This window comes from Rattus norvegicus, chromosome 2 (genome assembly GCF_021556685.1).
Source record: "Rattus norvegicus strain SHRSP/BbbUtx chromosome 2, alternate assembly SHRSP_T2T, whole genome shotgun sequence".
Classification (NCBI taxonomy): Eukaryota; Metazoa; Chordata; class Mammalia; order Rodentia; family Muridae; genus Rattus; species Rattus norvegicus.
In genome coordinates this window covers 122,733,727-122,753,580 of record NC_141535.1, presented here as the reverse complement: position 1 = coordinate 122,753,580, position 19,854 = coordinate 122,733,727, and the positions used below count along the sequence as shown (strand labels likewise).

Here is a 19,854-nt window from a genome sequence, read left to right as displayed (position 1 = left end):
GGGCAGATTAGGCGGGGCTATGAGCTGGGCGGGGCCTGTAGAAAAAGAACGATTGGGCAGGACCTGCGAAAGGCGAGCCAATAAAGTGGGGCTTAACTGGGAGGGGCGGGGTCTATGCGGGACGTGACCTATAGGAGGGGCGTGGTCCTTTAGAGGCGTGGTCTGCGTGCAACGGGGCTGTGGTGGGCGTGGTCTGCGCGGGGAGGGTCCTGTATGGGCGGGGCTTGCGCGGAGGGCGGGGCTGTGGTGCTGGCTGAGACAGTCTTTGCGCCGGCGGCGGTGGCGGCTGTGGGGGCTGGGCGGAGCGCCGCTGTGCGGGGCGGCCGGGCTGGCGGCGGTCGGGAGCCGCAGGCTGGTGCGAGGCTGAGCGCACCGGGGGCCGGGGCGGCGGAACGGCTGCGGGGATCCCGGGATCGTGGAACTGAAAGGACTGAGGTAACGGCGAGCAGCAGGCCGGGTGGAGGGGCCTCTGTAGCGGAGCTGGGGCCGGGCAGGTCAGACCCTCACTGGATTCCCGGGACTGGAGGCGGCGCCCGCGGCGGGACCTGGGCCGCGCCCTGCTCGCGCCGCACCGGGCAGCACCTCGTTCGGAGCCTTTGTCTGTCAGCTGAGCCGGGGCTGGAGCGGCGGCAGCAAGCATTCAGGGAAGCAGGCGTCCTCCTGGGCCTGAGTGGGGACTGCCTGCTGGGGCACAGCCGGCCTTTTGCGGGAACAGGTCCGGTGCAACCGTAGCCCCTTGATTTCCCTAGGGTCTGTAAACTATCAACAAAGAACCCCGGCCGGACGGGGTGCCTGAGCTGCCTCAGTGGCGCTCTTGCACAGCTACACTGCGAGGGCTTTCAGGCTGAAATCCAGGGTGTTGCTGTAGGTGGCATAAAGTACCATTTTGTTTCCGTTTCGACAGTGAGGCTTTCAAAATCTGGGTTAATTCTGTTAAAAAAAAATCTGTCTTAGAAGCATACTCATGGGGGAAGAAAAAAGTATAAAAAGGAAAATGGGTTTATTTAAGGGGTAGCCATGTAACTTTTTTGAAAGTGATTTCTGGGGTGAGTTGTAACGAATAGGTTTTAACATGGTGTTTTGGACTAAAGACAATTTTGTTTGCTTCATTTTAGTTTGGGGAATTGTTGACTACCTGGGCACAGGAACACCGAGGCACCTGAAAACAGGTCTATTAAGAATCTGTCATCTCAAAAAATTTATTTTATGTTTTCCATTAAGAAGGTGTCAACAGAGGTTTGTGATTTTTGCCACATAAGAGACTCTAATTTGAAACAGTTCCCTGGCAGCGGTCAGATGTCTGAAACTGGCAAGAGCTAGGCTCTGGGCTCGGAATGCTCATCCTTCAGCGGGAGAGACACCGCGCTACCTACATCCTGTCTAAATGCAATCTCTCTGGTGCCACTTAACGTAATGGATGGCTTTTCTGCATCTCGTTTTCAGATAGAACACTGAAGCTTGCAGTGCTGTGGGGGCGTTTTCCACAGACCCAAGCGCTGGCTATTCTCTTCTGTTTTCCAGATGTGTTGTCTCATTTGTGTACTTGAAGTATCTACCATCACATGAACTCCAGATTGAGCCACAGAGTTCTGTGACCCCAACAGATCCAGGAATGGTGTTGCCCAGCTTCCGGACAAGCCATTTTTACATCCTGTTTGACAATTAAATAAATAGATCCTTTGCTAATGAAGGCTATGGAACCAAATAAAGACATGCACATTCCTTTGCCAAGTGAACTCTGAGACTGTTGAATTTCACCGTAACTGGTCATTCCCAGCTAACTCACATAGAAGTTATGCCCGAATGGATGTGAAGCCTCTGGTAGTGTATCTGGATCCTAGCCCACACTGAAGATTTAAGAAAAAAACAACAAAACAAACCAAACAAAGCCTATTATGACTAATCCTTGGGAAGAGAAAGTCTGCAAAATGGCCCAGACGAGTCTCCTGCAAGGGAAGCAGTTCTACTGTCGGGAATGGGTTTTCCACAAACTTCAGCACTGCCTCCAGGAGAAATCAAGCCGCTGTTTCAGTGCAGCCAATGCACAGTCCCTGGTCGGGGATGCTGGGAATAATGCTAGTGCCCTCTCTGGAAAGGGAGCCTCCTGGGGCGTGTTGCTGGTCGGAGGGCCTGGCAGTGGGAAGACAGCCCTGTGCACTGAGCTCCTGTGGCCCAGTTCCCCCGCCAGCCTGCAGAGAGGTCTGCATCGGCAGGCTTTGGCTTTCCACTTCTGCAAAGCCCAGGACTCGGACACACTGTGTGTCGGGGGGTTTATCAGAGGTCTGGTAGCCCAGATCTGCCAAAGCGGACTCCTCCAAGGTTATGAGGACAAGCTAAGAGATCCAGCCGTCCAAAGTCTCCTAGAGCCCGGAGAGTGTGAGAGGAACCCAGCGGAAGCATTTAAAAGGTAACAGTGGGAAGGTAGCTTGCATGCTTGCATTGCTGTGCATCCAGGTCTGAGATACCTTGACTACACTACATTGCTCAGTTGTTGGGCTCAGATCACTGTTCATCAGTACAACTCCCTAGTGACCTAAGGAGAACCAAACTCAAGCTTTGGATCATTGCGAAGTGTGTGGCTTAAAAGTGAAGCTTAATGTTGCTGGATTAATAGCAGAATGCTGCTTTTCTTCTACAGTGCCTGTAGGTGGTAAGCGGGTTTCTAATAAGGCACAGCAGTTAGCCACTGGGACTCTGGGGTCAGATTTCAGTGAGGCTACCTTTGTCCATAGTGGTATTTATAGTTTCTTTAAATAAGAGATGTACTTTGTCTAAAACAGAGTCCTTAGGAGATTTGCTCATGTTGTGGGATTTATTCTCTTATTAACCAATAGAAAAGTTGAGTGCCCTGTGGTGATATTTATAAAATAGCAAACATTGGAACCATCTAAGAGTTTTGAGTGTTGAAGACAACATTGTCTCACTCATTTATTTAAGAATCTCTATGTAATAGACGGGTGGGTGGAAGTGAGCGTGTTGCTTTTAAAAATGGTTTCAGATGCAAAGCTGCATTCCAGGAAATGCCAATCCTTGCAGACAAATTTTTGCTTCTCAGTCTCTCCTCATTTAGAAGCTGGCACATTGTCCTCTCTGTCTCACTTCAGCTTGAATCGCTCATCTCCCTATGTACCTGTTTCTCCACACTGCCTCGTTCCTCCAGAACCAGTTGTGTGTTCGGCACCCTACGCTCTGGTGCCTGAGAGGTTTGTGTGTCTGGAGGAGGGATTTGCAAAGTCTCTCCTGAATCAATGTTTGCTTTTATGTGCTGAAATCTAAAACTGTGCAGGTGATACTGAAAGTACTTGATAATGATAGTAAAGTGTGGGGTTGTTATGATGAGGGTTACAAATATTAAGCCATGTAATTTTCTTAGGAATTCTGTGATGTGGGAACCTTCATTCTATTTTCTTGATGAGGAAACAGAGAGAAAGCAGAAGGAAATTACCAAAGATTGTACAGGTTGCATACTGATATATATATTTATCTCAAATACACACACACACACACACACACACACACACATAATTGTAACTGGATTGTTTGATGAACTTGATGAATAACAGAGGTTGTGAGTGGAGAAGGTGGAGAGCCTGGAGGTGTGTTTAGTACCATGTTCCGATGACCCATAGAGTAACAGGAAGAGTAGGGTCTGCATGGGAGATGCCCCCATCGACTCATGAGTTTGAAAGCTTGATGTGCAGCTGGGCACAGCCCTAGAAATGGAGCCCAACTGGAGGAAGTTGGTGACTAGGGGCAGGCCTTGAATTTTGTAGCCCACCCCATTTCCTCTCTGCTCTTTGTTTTCTGACTGTGGACACACTGACCATCGACCTCAAGTTACTGATGTCATGCCCTTCTCCTCTTAAGCTGGTTCTTGTTAGGTATTTGATCACAGTAATAGAAAGTAGTCAGTACAGGTAGTGTGACCAGCATGGTTGAAGGTGAGTAGTTAAACTACGAGAGTCAGCTTGAGGGTAGGGTTTGAGAGGTGTGATGTTCTAGACCTTTAATTGAGTAAATACAGTCTGGTAAGACCCTGGACAAGTCTTCTGTTAGCCATCAGATTCAGGGCTATTGCCTGTAGGCTGCTGAGGAAATCAGGATAAGCCTGTGACACAGACTCAGTCAGGTTGTAGGTTTGGTGGAGAGCACTTTGTGTGGGAACTTTGTATGATCAGTGCTGTTGCCTAAAGCACAGCTTATAGGCTGTACATAAACACCCCTCTTCCCCTTACTGCCTTTTCTGAAGGATACTATTAATAATTAATGTAATTTGTTTTAAATAATTTCATAAGCTATTTGGGTAACATCATGAACAATCACTTCTAGAGTATAGAATCTGATACTTAAGAGTGCAAACTCTTGTTGGGTAACTGTGTGCTTATTTTTATATAATCTCATCCCAAACAACTCTTTCCTCATAATATCATTGATTTTCCTGAAAACAGGAAATTTTCTCTCATTCTGTAACTATTTTTCTACCTGATTTGGAGTTATTAACTAATTGAAGGGAAGGGAGCCAAGTTAGGGCTTTGGATGAAAACCATACCCACACTGCCCTTCTGATTGACAGGGGTGCCAGTCCCTTAGTGGTGCCACCTATACTAAACAAACACCTGTGTGTTTGTTTGCTTGATTGACTTTCTACCCAGTCATCTATCGAGAAGTACTCCATGAGCTAAGGCTCCTCCGTTTTGGGTTTCCTACCCTTTAGAACTGTAAGCCCAGTAAAGCCATTGTTTATACCCTTCCCACTATGGTATTTTGTTACATCAGTACAAAGTGAACAACCTACTTTAAATGAACTCTTCAGAAAAATGTATTGGAGCATGTGTTAGATTTGGACATGAATAGACACCATTTGATAATCACCCAGGAGAAAGCTGTTGTTTCTAAACAGTTACTCTATTTGGGGAGAGTTAAAAGTAGACAGTTAAGGAGTAGGCCCTATTTTTGGTTACTAGTTAGGATTGCTGTGATGAAACACCATATTTACCAAAGGAAGTCAGGACAGGAACTCAAACAAGGCAGGAACCTGAGGCAGGAGCTGCTGCAGAGACCGCTGAGGAGTGCTGCTTACTGGCTTTCTCATCATGGCTTGCTCAAACTGCTTTCTTATAGAACCCAGGACCACCAGAACAGGGATGGCCCCATCTGCAATGGCCTGGGCCCTACCCCTCAGTCACAAATTAAGATACGCTTGCCTATAGTCATCTTATGGAGACATTTTCTCAGCTGAGGTTTGCTCCTCTTCAATGACTGTAGCTTGTGTCAGCTTGACAGAAGACTAACCAGCACGGTGTAAAAGTAGATAATTGTTGAAGAGTTTAAATGAAACATAAATTTAAGCCTAGAGAAATAGAATCATATTTTTTCCTTTTGATAAAATCAAAGCCAGCTTTTATAGCATTTCTTAACATATACACCTTGGTAATATTTGTGGCTTTGTAAATACACATGAAGCAGGGAAGCAATCTGCCCTTGATGAAGAGAAGTCTTAGCTGGGGAACAGGCTGAGGAGAGACTCAGTCATGAACTTTTTCATCTACTTGACTTTCCCCCTTGGTTTTACTTTTTAACCTTTTCCTTATATTTTACTCTCAGTCCATGACCACACTGTGCAGTACTGCTAATTAAATCTTACATGAGGTGATGCATAGCTGGTTTTATTGGAGTGACTTTTATTCAAGTTGCACATGGCAGCTCCTTTTCCCTCAGACATGGTGTGCTGCTTCTCATATGTAGTCTAAAGTTCCCTTCTCATTCATTCATTCATTCATTCATCCGTCATCCACCCATCCATCCGCCCGTCCGTCCGTCCATCCATCCATCCATCCATCCATCCATCATCCATCAGCAGACAGAGCTGTGCTGAGTTCTGGGTGGAGTTGAGCTGGAGATAAAGCAGCATGTGGTGCGGTTGCAGCCCTACCTTCGAACAGTCTAGATTCTGATACCCATCCTGCTTCTATGAAGAGAGATTATGGTTGAAAAGCTGTTACAGTGTTCATGTGACACACTGTGCTGTTCATAGGATTATTCCACTTATTCACCAGACAGAAACACGATTGCTTGTTTCTTTTCATTTTACTTAGTTTGCAATTGACTGTATATATTTACATTTTTTTCTTTTAAGTCTATTTGTGTTACTCAAAGGAACTAAGTTTATAATGCTTTCTTTTTTATTTATGCTGAGAACTGTTGACTAACTTCTTTCATTCTGTTCTCCCCAACCCCAGGTTTTCAGTACAAAGCTGTGTGTTTTGCCTTCAACATGGCTTCTTCTCTAGTGTTAGAATAAGTAAGTTGGGCTTCCTGATAGTCTTGTAACCATTAGCAAATTTTAGTCATTTCTGACCAAATGGTAACTATCTCTGTAGGAAGTGAGGTATGGGATGACCGGGAGGAAGTGCTTCAGTCCTCCTGTATGCTTCAGAAGCAGGACAGAAGCTGTCATTTCACTAGGCTACAAACTCCCAGATAGGTCTTCCAGGTCTTTCAGATTTAGGTGTACACAGAGCCCAGAAGCCCTGTTCTCTATCCCTGTCTTTATTTCTGGATGACAGTCTGCAGGTATCCCTTTCCCTCTGGTATCACAGATTAAGTGTAACTGAATTAGAATTGTGAGGAAATATTAAAGATGGATGCATGGCTGTAGGCAGTAAGAGTTTGGAAGTTACATGAAGGGCTATGGACTTGCAAAAGAATATCTCAAGCTGAGAGATCAGTCCCTATCCCCAGCCAACAGAACTGGAGTCCTGGGGCATCTGAATCTTCCTGGTGCTTTCATCTGTCACCTCCAGCTTCCTACCTGGGATCTTTTAACTCATTCAGGCATCCTTTGTTCCCCTCTCTCTTCCCCATCTCCATGACATCATCCATGCCTGAGGAACTTTTCCTGCCTACTGTAGTGCTTAGTTAGCACTTTGCATGATGTCAACAGCTGCTAAGCAATTATCACTTAATGAATGCAGAATGCTGCTTGCCTATCTAAAATATTCCCTAACATAACTGAAAGGCTGAAGCCTTTGAATAAGAAAAATGAAATGTTTTATTGTTAAGACTAATTTTAAATTCAGAACAGACTAGAGTAGTGATTTTTAATTTATTAACCTGCTGTGCAAATTGGCATTAATCCAGATAATTTGGTGGCAAGATACCCATCTCCCATCTCTTCAACAGAGGGTTCAGAGCAGAAGGCCTACTTACTTGTTCTCTTGTGTGTGCTCATGGCAAAATATTTTTTCCATCATTTGTCTTTTATAACTAATACTATGTAGGATAATTGTCATTTTCATCCTCTTTTAAAAGTACTTTGAAAATTAAAAATATGTGCTTGTATATGTGCATCAGAGTAAGTTGTGAGGCCTCCAGGAGCTATAGTAGTAGGTGGTTATGAGCCACTAGTTGTAAAGTGTTAGGAATCAAACGCAGGTCCTCTGCATGAATGAATGGTCCGTTTTCTTAATGGCTACACCTCTCCACCCTCTTCATTTTTCATTCTTAGGTATTTTTAAACTGAAGATCCCTGTTAAAATGTCTTTTTTGTCCACTATTTAAACACAGCGAAACCATAATTTATAATTTCATTTACAAAACTTTACAGGTATTGTCTTAGCCAGGGTTTCTATTCTGCCTAAAACACCATGACCAAGAAGCAAGTTGGGGAGGAAAGGGTTTATTCAGCTTACACTTCCACATTGCTGTTCATCACCAAAGGAAGTCAGGACTGGAACTCAGGCAGGTCAGGAAGCAGGAGCTGATGCAGAGGCCATGAAAGGAGTGCTTCTTACTGGCTTGCTGCCCCTGTCTTGCTCAGCTTGCTTTCTTATAGAACCCAGAACTACCAGCCCAGGGAAGACACCACCCACAATGGGCTATGCCCTCCCCCACTTGATCACTAGTTGGGAAAATGCCTAACAGCTGGGTCTCATGAGGGCATTTCCTCAACTGAGCCTCCTTTCTCTGTGATAACTCCAGCTTGTGTCAAGTTGACACGCAAAACCAGCCAGTACAGGTGTCTTTCAGGCCAAGACCATTCTCACTTTTTGCTCTGTCGTTTAAAATATTTGTGTATGTAGTTGTGTTTATTTAGTTATAAAAGCATTTTTAGTTTTATGTCCTATAGTTTTGTGAGTGGCTGTGAGCACATGAAGTGTCCACAGAGGTCAGAAGAGGGAATTAGCTCCTCTAGAGTTGGAGGGACAGCTGATTGTGAGCTGCCCTGTGGGCTCTGGGAACTGAACTCCGTCGGAAGATCAGTGAGCATCCTTAGTTCCTGAGCCATTTCCAGCCCCACTTGATCATCTTCCTCTAGGATGGCTTTCCATTCTTTGGAGCCTTCCACTCTTCTCCCTCATGTCTGTCCTCTTGCTCCAAGCTGGACACTGAGTGCTGAGCACCTGCAGTGCTCTCTGTACCTGCTCTGCACGCTCTGCTCACCTCTTTTCCGAGGTTTCTTTCTTTTCCTTTAGCACGGTGTGTGTGTGTGTGTGTGTGTGTGTGTGTGTGTGTGTGTGTGTGTGTCAGACATACTCAACATATACACACATATTTAATAAATAAATGCAGAACCAAAACCCAACAAATGTTGCAAATACAATCCAGAGATACCCTAATTTGATAACATGCCACGGAATGAAGGAGGAAAGCATGGGAAGACTTTGTTTTCCATAATTAAGCTGCCATGTTTCTATAAGAGCAGAATGCTTTGTCTGTGAAGGTGAAGTAAGGTGATTCATAATGTGTGGTCATTAATCCAAGCTGGAGTGTTTCAGGCCTTGGACCTAACAGTGTGCACAGTGTGGAGTTTCCATGTGCTATGTTCAGAGCCAAGGCTTCTGTGAAGCCATGTGACAGAGCATAGGCAAGCTGCCAGACATACCCTGGATTCAGTCCGAATTTTATGTTGAGCTAATTTTGGGTTATTGTATATTAAAAAATCAAAGTTATGTTATGAAAGTTATGGAACCCCAAATGGAGTTGCAATCCACAGTTGAAGCAACTGAGTTCTAGAGCCATGTTTGTCTCTGGTTTTCTCAGGATTGAGGTCTGTGCCATGGTGGCAGACATGTCCTGAATAGGGCTTCAATTCGGCTTTTTCTCTGGTGCTTTTTGCCATCAGCATGGTAACAGAACTGTGGTGTAAATGTGCTTTGGTTGCCCTGCTGGCCCAGAGATGGTAACAGTTAGGGAGAGCCAGGATCCTAGCTGTAACCTTAACTCATGCCTGGAGTAGGTAAGATAGACACACAGACATAAGAGAGAGTGTACATAATTGTTATGGGGAGGTATAGGCCACTGTTGTGAAAATAATTGCAAAGCTAAGAAGAAAGGACTATTTCAAAGGGAAGTCACTGTTTGCATTAGAAATCTGGGAGTCATGGATTAGTCAGTGTCACTCACTCATTCATTCACCCAGTCTGTCAGCAACTTGTTCTACCTCCAAGATTAAGCCGACACCTCCTGTTTACACTTCCCACCATCACTAAATCCCATGTTTCCAGAACTACAGCAGCCTCCCTGGACCATCAGGTCATGTCACCTTCTCATTTAGACCTGCCAGCCCCTCTTACCACCAGTAGAGGAAAACCTGAGCTCTCCATAGTCTCCTAGTGGCCTTGATCTTTGACCTTGCTCTGTAATGCTTTGACCATCTTCCTTGCTTTTGAGCCACAGTATCTTTACCCCATCAGGTTATGTTACACCCAACACATTTTTTTTTGCATACTTTATCTCCTCAGAGTCTTCTGAAGCCTTCCTTCTCAGTCCTCATCCTGTTTTCTTGTTTTCTGTGGTGCCAGGGCTCATGCTTAGGGCATAGCACTAGTTAGTAAGCCCTCTCCCACCCATCAAGGTATGCTCCCCCCCTCAGCCGGCCCCACATCCCACCACCCCACTCTGCTCTTTATTCATTAATGATCATATGAGATCGGGAGTTCTTCTGTCGGATTTTAACTTTGACTTTCTGTCTACCTTTTTGAGGGAATACAGTATGTGGTTGCTAGAGTTACAATATAGTAAGAGCCAATCACTAGTAAACTAATAGCCAACTATTTGTTTTAATATAAGACATTCTAATTTTGGCCATGTCAATATAATTTTTATTGTTTGAACCACATTCAATTCTGAAATACTTCACTTTTGTGTGATAAGCAGCTTACACTTATAACTATATGTATTATAGAGTTGTTGATGAGCAGATCTCTTTTATACCATTCCCCTGCTGTAAGCAGAATATTCACATATTCTGGAGGGAATGAAAGTGAGAGCAGCTAAGGAGGTCTTCCTTCACCTCACTGTGCCTCTCTGAGAGGTGTGAGGCACGGCATGTCTGGGGTCCCAGAGAGGCACAGTGTGGATTATGTTGTACAGCCAGAATCATTAAGCAGCATCTGTGTGTGTGTGTGTGTGTGTGTGTGTGTGTGTGTGTGTGTGTGTGTGTGTGTGTTTAAAGCTTTATTTTACTTTTTATGCATATGTATTTGAATCTGTGTGAGTATATCCCACATGAGTGTAGATAACAGAAGAGACTAGGAGGAGTAAGATCCCTTAGAGCTGGAATTACAGTTGTGAGCCAGTTGATGTGGGTGCTGGGAGCTAAACTCCAGTCCTGAAGAGCAGCCTTAGTTATGCAGTGTTGCTGAGGCCACCATTGTACGTTGGTTCATTCATTTCTTTGAATTCATTTGGGTGTAAGGAATGCATCAGGTCCTGTCCTAGGACATTCAGTTAGCAGATGTGGAAAGTATTCTGTTTATTGACTTATCTTTGCTAGCTAAATATAGGTGATTAGCCCACAAGTTAAGACAGTAGGTAACAGTGTTTTATAGAAAACCAATGCAGGGCAAGAGCTAGGGCTGAGAGAGTGGAGGACTGCTCTATTCATATATGGCTACTTAGGATGTTTAGAAAGAAATCTGACGAGCTTCAGACCCAGGAGACACCAAGTACAAGGTCATAGCCTTGGTGGGAGTTGGTTTAATGTCTAGGAACACAGAGACTGCAAAACTGAGAATAAAGGAATATTTCTTCTGCAAGAGAGCTCACAGGGGCAGACAGTAGGAGGCAGAAACAGCCAGGACCCTGAGAGAGCTTTAGGTAGTTGCAAGGACATTAGGTGTGTTTGTGTGTTCATTGTCTTTGAGTAGATTGGAAGTCGTGGGAGCTCTTTACACAAAAATAATCTGACTTGAGGTTTCATTCGGTCACACTGACTGGTGTCCTGAGAAGAGGATAGGTGAGTTAAGACAAGGAAGGCAGTAAGTGGCCAGTGTGGTCATCTGTGTGCAGGTGCTGGTGCTTGTGCTTGGACTTGGGAGAATGGAGAGCCCAGCAGACGTGTATTCTGAATTTGGTTTCAGATTGACCCAAGAGCTTGTTGGATAAGAGTGATGACAGAAATAAAGCAAGATCTGCCTCTTGGGATCTTGGCTTTGAAGCTGGTGGGCTGGAATTTTGAGTTACTGCAAAATAGAGGCTGAAGGGAGGAGCCCAGCTAGGGCTGGAAGCTGGAGGGCGTAGTTCTAAAAAGCTGAATTCCAGCATCAAAGCACAGAAGGTGAACAAGCAGTTCAGATTCAGCCAAAGTTAGCCTGGGATGTTGCTGGCATCTAAGGCCACTAATGAGCAGGCAGAGTAATAATACGAGGCTCAGAACGTGGTGGGGTTCTCGATTGGGGGTTGTTAGAGCATGAAGAAGGAGTTACTGCAGCAAGGGGATGATAGGGCCATACACATGGTGTCAGTGGTAAAGGATTCCTGTGAGCTGAGGGTCATGTGTGGGAGGGAGTGGTAGGCAGGTCATCTCCATAGCATGAGAAAGCTCCAGCCACCGGCATTGTGAATGAATTCTAAGGCTAAGTATCAGGAGACTGAAGCCTTTACTGTGGTGCGGGGCTGACATCTAGCAGAAGCGGGAGAAGCTGTGGGCTCCTGGATCGCTTGCAGAGGCAGAGAAGAAGGGTGGAAGGAGGGGAGAAATAAAGATGCTGTCTGATTCGTGGGAGACACTGGGTGCTGGGAATTGGTGTCGAGTGGGTGTGGTTGGTGGAATCTGAAGAGCAGATGAGCAGAGGGGACATTTCTAGCCAGGGCGTGAATCTGTCCCCCATGGCCATGATTGGAGGACTGTGGAGCTGTGAGCCGGAGTGGGCTGTTGGAGCTCTCTAGTGAAGTTGTTTCCAACACTGCCCACCGAGCCCGATGGTCTGGAACGAGTGGGTCCAGAGCTGGAGTGCTGAAGTACCTGGATTATCTCATCTGCTTGTCTATTGTTTCTTTTGCCAGTAGGCTACTAATCCACATAACTATTTTTTAAATATGTATTTATTTATAAGTGTGTATGTCTGTGGGCATAGCCATGCCATGCTACTTTGTGGAGGTCAGTTCTCCCATCAAATGGGCAACAGGGATTGACGTCAGGTCTTCAGATCTGGCAGCAAATGCATTTACGCACGAAGACATCTTGCCAGCTCCGTAATAATTAAAGTTTTTTTGAGCTAAAGAGATGACTCAGCAGTTGAGAGCACTGTCTGCTCTTCTAGAGGACCTTGGTTCCATTCCTAGCATTCACATGGCAGCTTACAACCACATGTAATGCTAGTTGTAGGGGGTCTGACACTTTCCTGCCCTTTTAGGCACACATAGTATATATACATGTACTGGCAAAACATTCATGAACATGAAATGGGAAAAAGAGGTTTGTTTTACTTTTAATTGGGTGTCTGTGAGTGTCTGAAGCGGTTTGTGCATTTGCATTCTTCATCTGCATTTCCATACAGAAATCAGAAGATGGTGTAGGATCCTCCAGAGTGAGAGATACAGACACCAGCATGGTGATGTGACCTGTCCTCTGCAAGATGAGCAAGCACTGTCAACACTGAGCCATCCCTCCTACCCCCTACCCCATAATAAATTACTTAAGTGGGTGTCAGTTGTTGGATGAGCATAGCAGTCTCCTGATAGTGCCTCTCATCAGTGAGGGCCTTTCCTTCCTTGGGCCAGCAATGCTCCTGGGACTCAGCTGCTCTGGGTTTCTTTGTGATCTTTGTTTGCCAAACCTCTGGTGCACTTTTCTTCTGTATAGTTTGTCTCACTTTTGACCAGGTCCTGGAGGCATCTCAGCGCCTTGAGGCTCAGAAGTTCTGCTCTTCCTTGGTGATGCTTAGATTAGCTCTTGTAGCCTCCTGCCCTTTCCAGCCTGAGATTCCTCCAGCTCTCTTGAGTGTTGTTTGTGTTTAAAGTAAACAGAGTTCTCTTTCCAGCATGTAGACTGAGCTTTCCTGCTGGCCTGCAGACACACTTGGCCTACTTTCCTCAGCCTTTTAACACTGTCCAGAACTCAGCAAACACACCTTGGGGAAAACTAATCTTGTGTGCTGAGCTCTTCAGATTTGCACTTTACTCTTTAAATCAGACCTGACTGACCTCTACCAGCCTTGTGAGTTTGCTTCCTAGCAGAGTTTCTTGGTGGGCCAAGTAGGTTTTTGGCCTGCGCCTTTAAACATTAATATAACTTTTCTAAGTCCTTGGGTGGTGTTGTAAATGTCTTCTCTTAAGACATCAGTACTAGGTCTGATCTGGAATGGCCACTCTCTGGCAGTTCCTGCCTTCATGAGAGACTAGCTTTGTGTGCTCTCTGCAGGTCCAGTGAGTCTCTGGCTATCACTGCGTACCTTGGGGAGAGGTTGGGCTCTATTTACTCAGAGCTAAGCTTCTGATGCTCGTTTGTCTTTTGCCTGCTATATGTTCTTTACAATTCCATATTCCATATTTGCCTTAAGATTTCAGAAACAGGCATGACCTTGCTTTAATTATCAGCTGGTTGACGTTACTGTTGGTTTGGTGAATAAATAGATAATATTTTATCCTCCATGGGTTGGAACTAGCAGCTACCTCCATTATCTTCTTTCACCTCTTACAAATGCCTTGATTTAGTGGATGAAAGATTTTCTTTTTAAGAAAAGAAAACACAATCTAAGTTTGTTGTCCCGAAAGAAGGCAAGATAAAAATTATTGATAATTTTATTTTCTGTGAAAAGCAAATAAAACCTCTCAGAAAAAAATTTATTAAAGCCTGGGATTTTTTTTAAAAGAATTGAATAATCTATTAATATGTCAGTATATCATCCAAGATAATTTAGAACATGCTAGGTCTAGCATTAACCTGTTAGGTAAATGACCCTCACACATGCTGGGTTGGGGAGCTCCACCATCAAGCCAGCTCTTATGTGGATAATTCTCAGATACTGACTTGCAGGGAGGAGAGAGACTTAAGACTCTAGCATTGGAAGTGTGTGGTCTCACTCTGTAAATGGTAACATCACATTGACAAGTCAGTGAAAAAACCAGTTCCAAGACAAAGGCTAGTTAGGCTCACAGGCTTCGAAGTTCTAGTCACTGAGCAAGGGAGCCCATTATGACTAGGTCTTTGCTGATGGTGGTGCTATCAGCAGTGGTGGACACTTTTCAAAGCACAGCTGCTGTTCTTATGGCTGGGTATTGAAAGAGAAGACAAGGCCAGCATCCCAGTGACTTCTTTAAGGGCATGCCCTAGTGACCTGAAAACCTTTCAGCCAAGGAATTTAGTATCTTGTGTGCATTTCGAGTGTTAAAACTTGAGGATTTTGGTTTCTTATGCTCCCCTGGAATCACAACAGCTTAGTTTTAGTCATGCAAGTCCTTCACCATGGTTCATGTGTAGAAGCTAGTGGAGTCTCTCAGTATCTGTCCTCATTTTCTTCTTGTTTGCCACTGTGTACTCCAGACTAGCTAGTCTTCGAACTTCCAAGGATTCTTCTAACTCCAAGTCCAGTTTTTCTTTACAAGTTTTGTGTTTTGAGATAGATACTTCACATGATTTCTGGGGTTTCTAACTATGGCCCTCATGCATATGCAACAAGTACTTTACCCACTGAGCCATCCCCTTCAGCCCTATAATTTAGATTTTTTCAATCACATATTTTTAAGCAGAAATGGGACAACCTTTTGTAAAACCTCAGTTGTGGGCCACTCATCACTGAAGCAGTACTTTGCTGAAGCCCAGAGAAAGAAAGGCTCACATGTGAATGTTTAGAAAGTTATATATATCCACAGAGTGAGGCCAGCAGGAAACAAAGTAAGAGCAGAGCCACTCATGTTCTGAATCCACAGGGCCTCACTGGCTCCTCGTCTTCATCCCTCCTCTTGCTCATGTTCTCTCCACAGTCCCGAGCCTGAAGAGAAGTATGTATTTATGGAGTAGAATCCAGTAATACTATTAGGTAGGAAGCAGAGTTAATACTAAGACACAATGTGCTTTATATGCGTGGGCTCCAAAGCTTTGTGCCTGCTCCACTTTCCTCTCTCTTTCTTTCTCTTTCTCTCTCTCTCTCTCTCTCTCTCTCTCTCTCTCTCTCTCTGACAGAGATCAGTGACTTTAATGTCTGACACCCCAGCTTAGAAAAGGGTTCTGGTATTCTATTGTGTATAAATACCATGAATTGTTTAACAGTACCAGTGCTGAGGGAATGCGGATTGTCCTAGTTAGGATTACTGTTGCCAGGATATAACACCATGACCAAAGGGTCTTGGGAAGGAAAGGGTTTATTTCAGCTTACACTTCCAGGTAAGTCTATGACTAAGCAAAGAAGTCAGGGCAGGAACCTAGAGGCAGGAGCTGATGCAGAGGTCATGGAGGGGTGCTGATTACTGGCTTGCTCATCATGGGTTGCTCAGCCTGCTTTCTTATAGAACTAAGGACCAGCAGCCCAGGGATGGCACCACCCATAATAGACTAAGTCCTTCCCTCATTAAGCAGTAATTAAGAAAGTGCCCTGCAGACTTGCCTATAGCCATTTTATGGCAGCAATTTCTCCATTGACGTTACTTCCTTTCAGATGACTTTAGCTTGTGTCAAGTTAACAGAAAACTAGCCAGCACAGGGAGCCAGAAGCCTCTGGCACGGCACTGTAGGACCGAACCTTTTTAAAATTTATTTGCAAAGTTAATGCAACCTACATGAAATAATTGTAGTCCTTTGATTTAGGGTTTTTGTTTGTTGTTGTTTTTGGCTTGTCCCATTTTAGGCTACTGTTTTTTAGCTGCCCCCCCCACCCCATCCTGAGTATGAGGTTTTGTAAATGCCCTTTAAACTAAGTATACACACACACACACACACACACACACACACACACACACAACTTTTTCTTTTTCAGAATTTAGATTTTTCTCTTCAGCATTGGGGCAGCATCGCCACTCAAGGTCGTGCCAGCTGAGGTTTGTACCTCAGCCATGTCCTAACTTTGAGCATAAATGTTTGTCAGAAATGGAGGAATCAGGTCACTCAGCTTCTGCTTTATTGAAAGTGGATCCCAGAGTTGGCATTGGTACTTCTTAGGACATTCCTCATCTCTGAGAAGAAGGTCAGGTCCCCACCATGACAGGGACTGTCACAGTGTGGTATAACAACCCGAACCTTTCTGCAGTACTTGACAGTACTTATCTTTGTAGGCCCAGGGTGTTCTTTGGAAACATTTTCATTTGTTTATTCTGAGAACCTAACCCTAAAAGAAAGCACAAATGAGCTGTTTTCCAGTACTGTGGATCGCAGTGATGTCACCGCACCCTGCAGAGAGGGCAGCTGGTAGAAACATGTTGTGTGGATGCAAGTATGGAATCCACATAGAAACCATCAAAGTACATAAGAAAGTAACATGCAGGTGGCTTTAGAGTAAGCCCTGTATTGGAATGCCCCATAGAAGTTGTGATAAATGGATTAATCATGAGGAATTCACTTCCATGGTAATGGGTGCTGAGAAGCTGCAAGCCATGCAGCTAGCAGGCTGGAGTTCTAGGAAAGCTGACCTGAGTCAGGGCAGCGGGTGGTGCAAGTTCTCAGGAGTAAACTGATACCTCTACTCCAGTCACTCAGTTAGCCTTCAGCTGCCTCGGGGAGAGCCAACCTTTGGGACCTTAACTTCAGAAACATCCAGAACAGAAGACCACCTCTGGAGATCCTGTGGCTCAGGCAAGTTGACATATAAAGCCAACCACCACAAGCCCACAAGAGCTGAGTGCAAGCCAGAAGTGAGTCCTCTATGTTCACATTTGGGAGTGAAGAACACTGTTCTGGAGTTGTGGGTATCTTATTCTTGAGTGTTGTAAGGTTTTTATTCATTTGGGATAGAAATCTTTATAAATAAGCTATCGGGAGGGCAAAGGTCAGTTCACCTAACCATCCTTTCTCCTCCCTAGAGATCAGGAAGGTAGATGCCACACTACCAGTTCCTTGGTGGCCTGATTAGTTCCGGTTGTTGAGGGCTTTTCAGCAGTGTGTGTGCAGCACCCTTCCTGAGCCAGGTTGAGAGTGAGCAGTGTTATCTCAAGCCCTCTGTGTGTGTATTTGAGCTGAGCTCCGGGGGTAGAGAGGAGAGTGAGCATGGTAGCAGGCATAGGAGGAGATTTCTGGCATGAGAGAGAGGGTCTGTTCAAAGGCCCACAAGCAGGCCCACAGAGTTGGAGTGAGAGGGTAAGCAGCAATTACTGGTCAGGGCCTGGAAACAGAAACCTGTGGTTGGATCAGCATGCTGCCAGGGCGGTGTGGACCTTGGTAGTTTGAGGGGTAATGATGGGACTGAAGGCCCTGGCCAGGCCAGCCCATGAACAAAGGGCTTTCTGTTTAATGACTTGCTCAGCATTAGTGTGTGAAGAGCAGAGTCAGCTGCTACCGAGAATTCAGACTCCCACACCAAGGGACACATTACCAGGAGAGATTTATTATATTTTTCTTGCATATTATAGTGTATATCATGTTAAATTTTTTAGTTTGCATGCTGTAATAATGACTCTTGTACAGTTGTATGATTTTGACAAATGTAGAGTCGGCGATGGTCTAAAGCAATCCTGTCACTTCCAGAATTCCCCTGTACCCTCCTTAGTTACTTTCCCATAGCTGGATTCCAGATCACATCCCCACAGTCTGTTTTGGGAAGCCATTTTGATGCACTCGGACACAAAGCCTTTTGGATCTTGATCCATTTTCTTGGAAGGGAGGCTGTCTGAATCCATTAGCCTATTGGAGTGACACTCTCTTGTGTGATGTGTGCAGTCTGTTCCTTTCCCAGATTGTGTGCATTCCAGTGTTTCTACATGGGCGGGGTTATCAGTGGAGCTGTGGAAGCATTGAGGTTCGTTCAGATGCTCTCGGGGCTGTGAGTGATAAATACTGAGAACAGACATCTTTGGTTCATGTGATAGATGTGTGCTTGGAGAACTGCTGAAGTAACCTGACCTACTGTTTCTTTGTTTTTGTTTTTGTTTTTAACCAAACTTTGTGTTCACAGCAGACAAAGTACTAGATAGGGTAAGGTGCAGTGATTGGTGTATAGCAAGTAGCGTGAGGTGCAGTGGTCAGTACAGTAGGTAGGGTCAGGTGCAGTGCTTAGATGTCATTATTGTGTTTTCTCTTTGGACTGGAAGCATCAAGGTCCCCTAGAGCCTTACAGGTGATCTCAGCAGATCTAAATAAATACAGTGTAGACTGGTAAACAGATGGCTTCATTGTAGTGTGCGCTCCTGCAAGAAAAGGTGAAAAAATTACTACTTTACAGTCTCGCAAAGTGAGTATGGTTTAGACCTTCTTCCACTCATGGGTCCTCTGTAAGAAATGCTCATAGAACACTCTTTCAATTCCATTGATCATGGGATAGGTGTATCAGCTGCTCTTCTGTTGCTGTGCTAAAACACCATGAGCAAAGGACGACCTCAGAAAGAAGGGGGTTATTTCAGCTTACAGTTGTAGCCTATCATGAAGAAGTCAGGGCAGGAACTGAAGCAGAAGCCATGGAGTAATGCTGCATGTTGGCTTGTTACCCCTGGCTTTTCCCCAGGACTATCTGCCTAGGGATAACACATCTCACAGTGGTAGACTCTTTCAAATCAAACACAAATCAAGGAAATGCCCCCCACAGAATTACCTACAGACTAGTCTGACGAAGGCACTTTCTCATTCAAAGTTTCTTCTTCAAGAGTGAATAGCTTGTGTCAAGTTGATAAGAACTAACCAGTAATTACTATTAGCCCTTGTCGACTTGACACACAAATTTACAACTATTAAACCATTACTTTTTCATTTCTATTTGTCCCCATGATGTCATTTTACTATTAATATTTGCAACGTGAATGATGTAACTAAATGTCTTATAGTCTTTTTTTTTCTTTTAAAGTCTAGCACTTTGAAAAATTCAGTGTCTTAGGTAGGGTTTCTGTTGCTGTGGTGAAGCAACTTGGGAACAAAATGGTTTATGTGGCTTACATTCCATATCATAGTCCATCATCGAAGGAAGTCAGGGCAGGAATGCAAACAGGTCAGAAACCTGGAGGCGGGAGCTGATGCAGAGGCTATGGAAGAGTGCTGTTTCCTGGCTTGCCAGGACCACCAGCCTAGGAATGGTCCCTCCCACAGTGGGGCCTGTCCTCTTCAATCACTAATTAAGAAAATGCCCTACAGCTGGATCTTTTGGAGGCGTTTTTTGATCAATTGAGGTTCTCACCTCTCAGATAACTCTAGCTGTGTCAAGGTGACATAAAACTAGCCAGCTCAGAGACTTTGGATTTTTAAGGAGACTTGGGTATTTTAAAGAGACTGAATGTACTGGCCAGTTTTATGTCACCTTGGCACAAGCTAGAATCCTCAGAGATGATGAGAGGAGGGAGCCTCAGTTGAGAATGTGCCTCCATAAAATTGGGCTATAGATAAACCTATAGGTCGTTTTCTTAATTTGTAACTGATGTGATGGGACCCAGCCCATTGTGGGTGAGGTCATTCCTGGGCTGGTGGTCCTGAGTTCTGTAAGAAAGCAGGCTGAGCAAGCC

The 19,854-nt window shown here is 44.8% G+C and overlaps 1 protein-coding gene across 3 annotated transcripts in view; it reads left to right on the top strand.

The window, feature by feature from the left end:
- The first annotated feature begins 260 nt into the window (after positions 1-260).
- Positions 261-19,854, top strand: part of Ankrd50 (ankyrin repeat domain 50) — a 34,462-nt gene continuing 14,868 nt past the window's right edge. Inside the window, exons 1-2 of one of the 3 annotated variants that reach the window (XM_087619304.1) lie at positions 261-435; positions 1,522-2,407. In XM_087619304.1, coding sequence (XP_087475430.1) covers positions 1,896-2,407 — 512 coding nt within the window. In that variant the 5' untranslated portion in view covers positions 261-435; positions 1,522-1,895. Of the gene's footprint in view, positions 436-1,115; positions 2,408-19,854 lie in introns of all 3 variants that reach the window. The other 2 variants (XM_087619297.1, NM_001191606.2) reach the window with 2 other exon arrangements.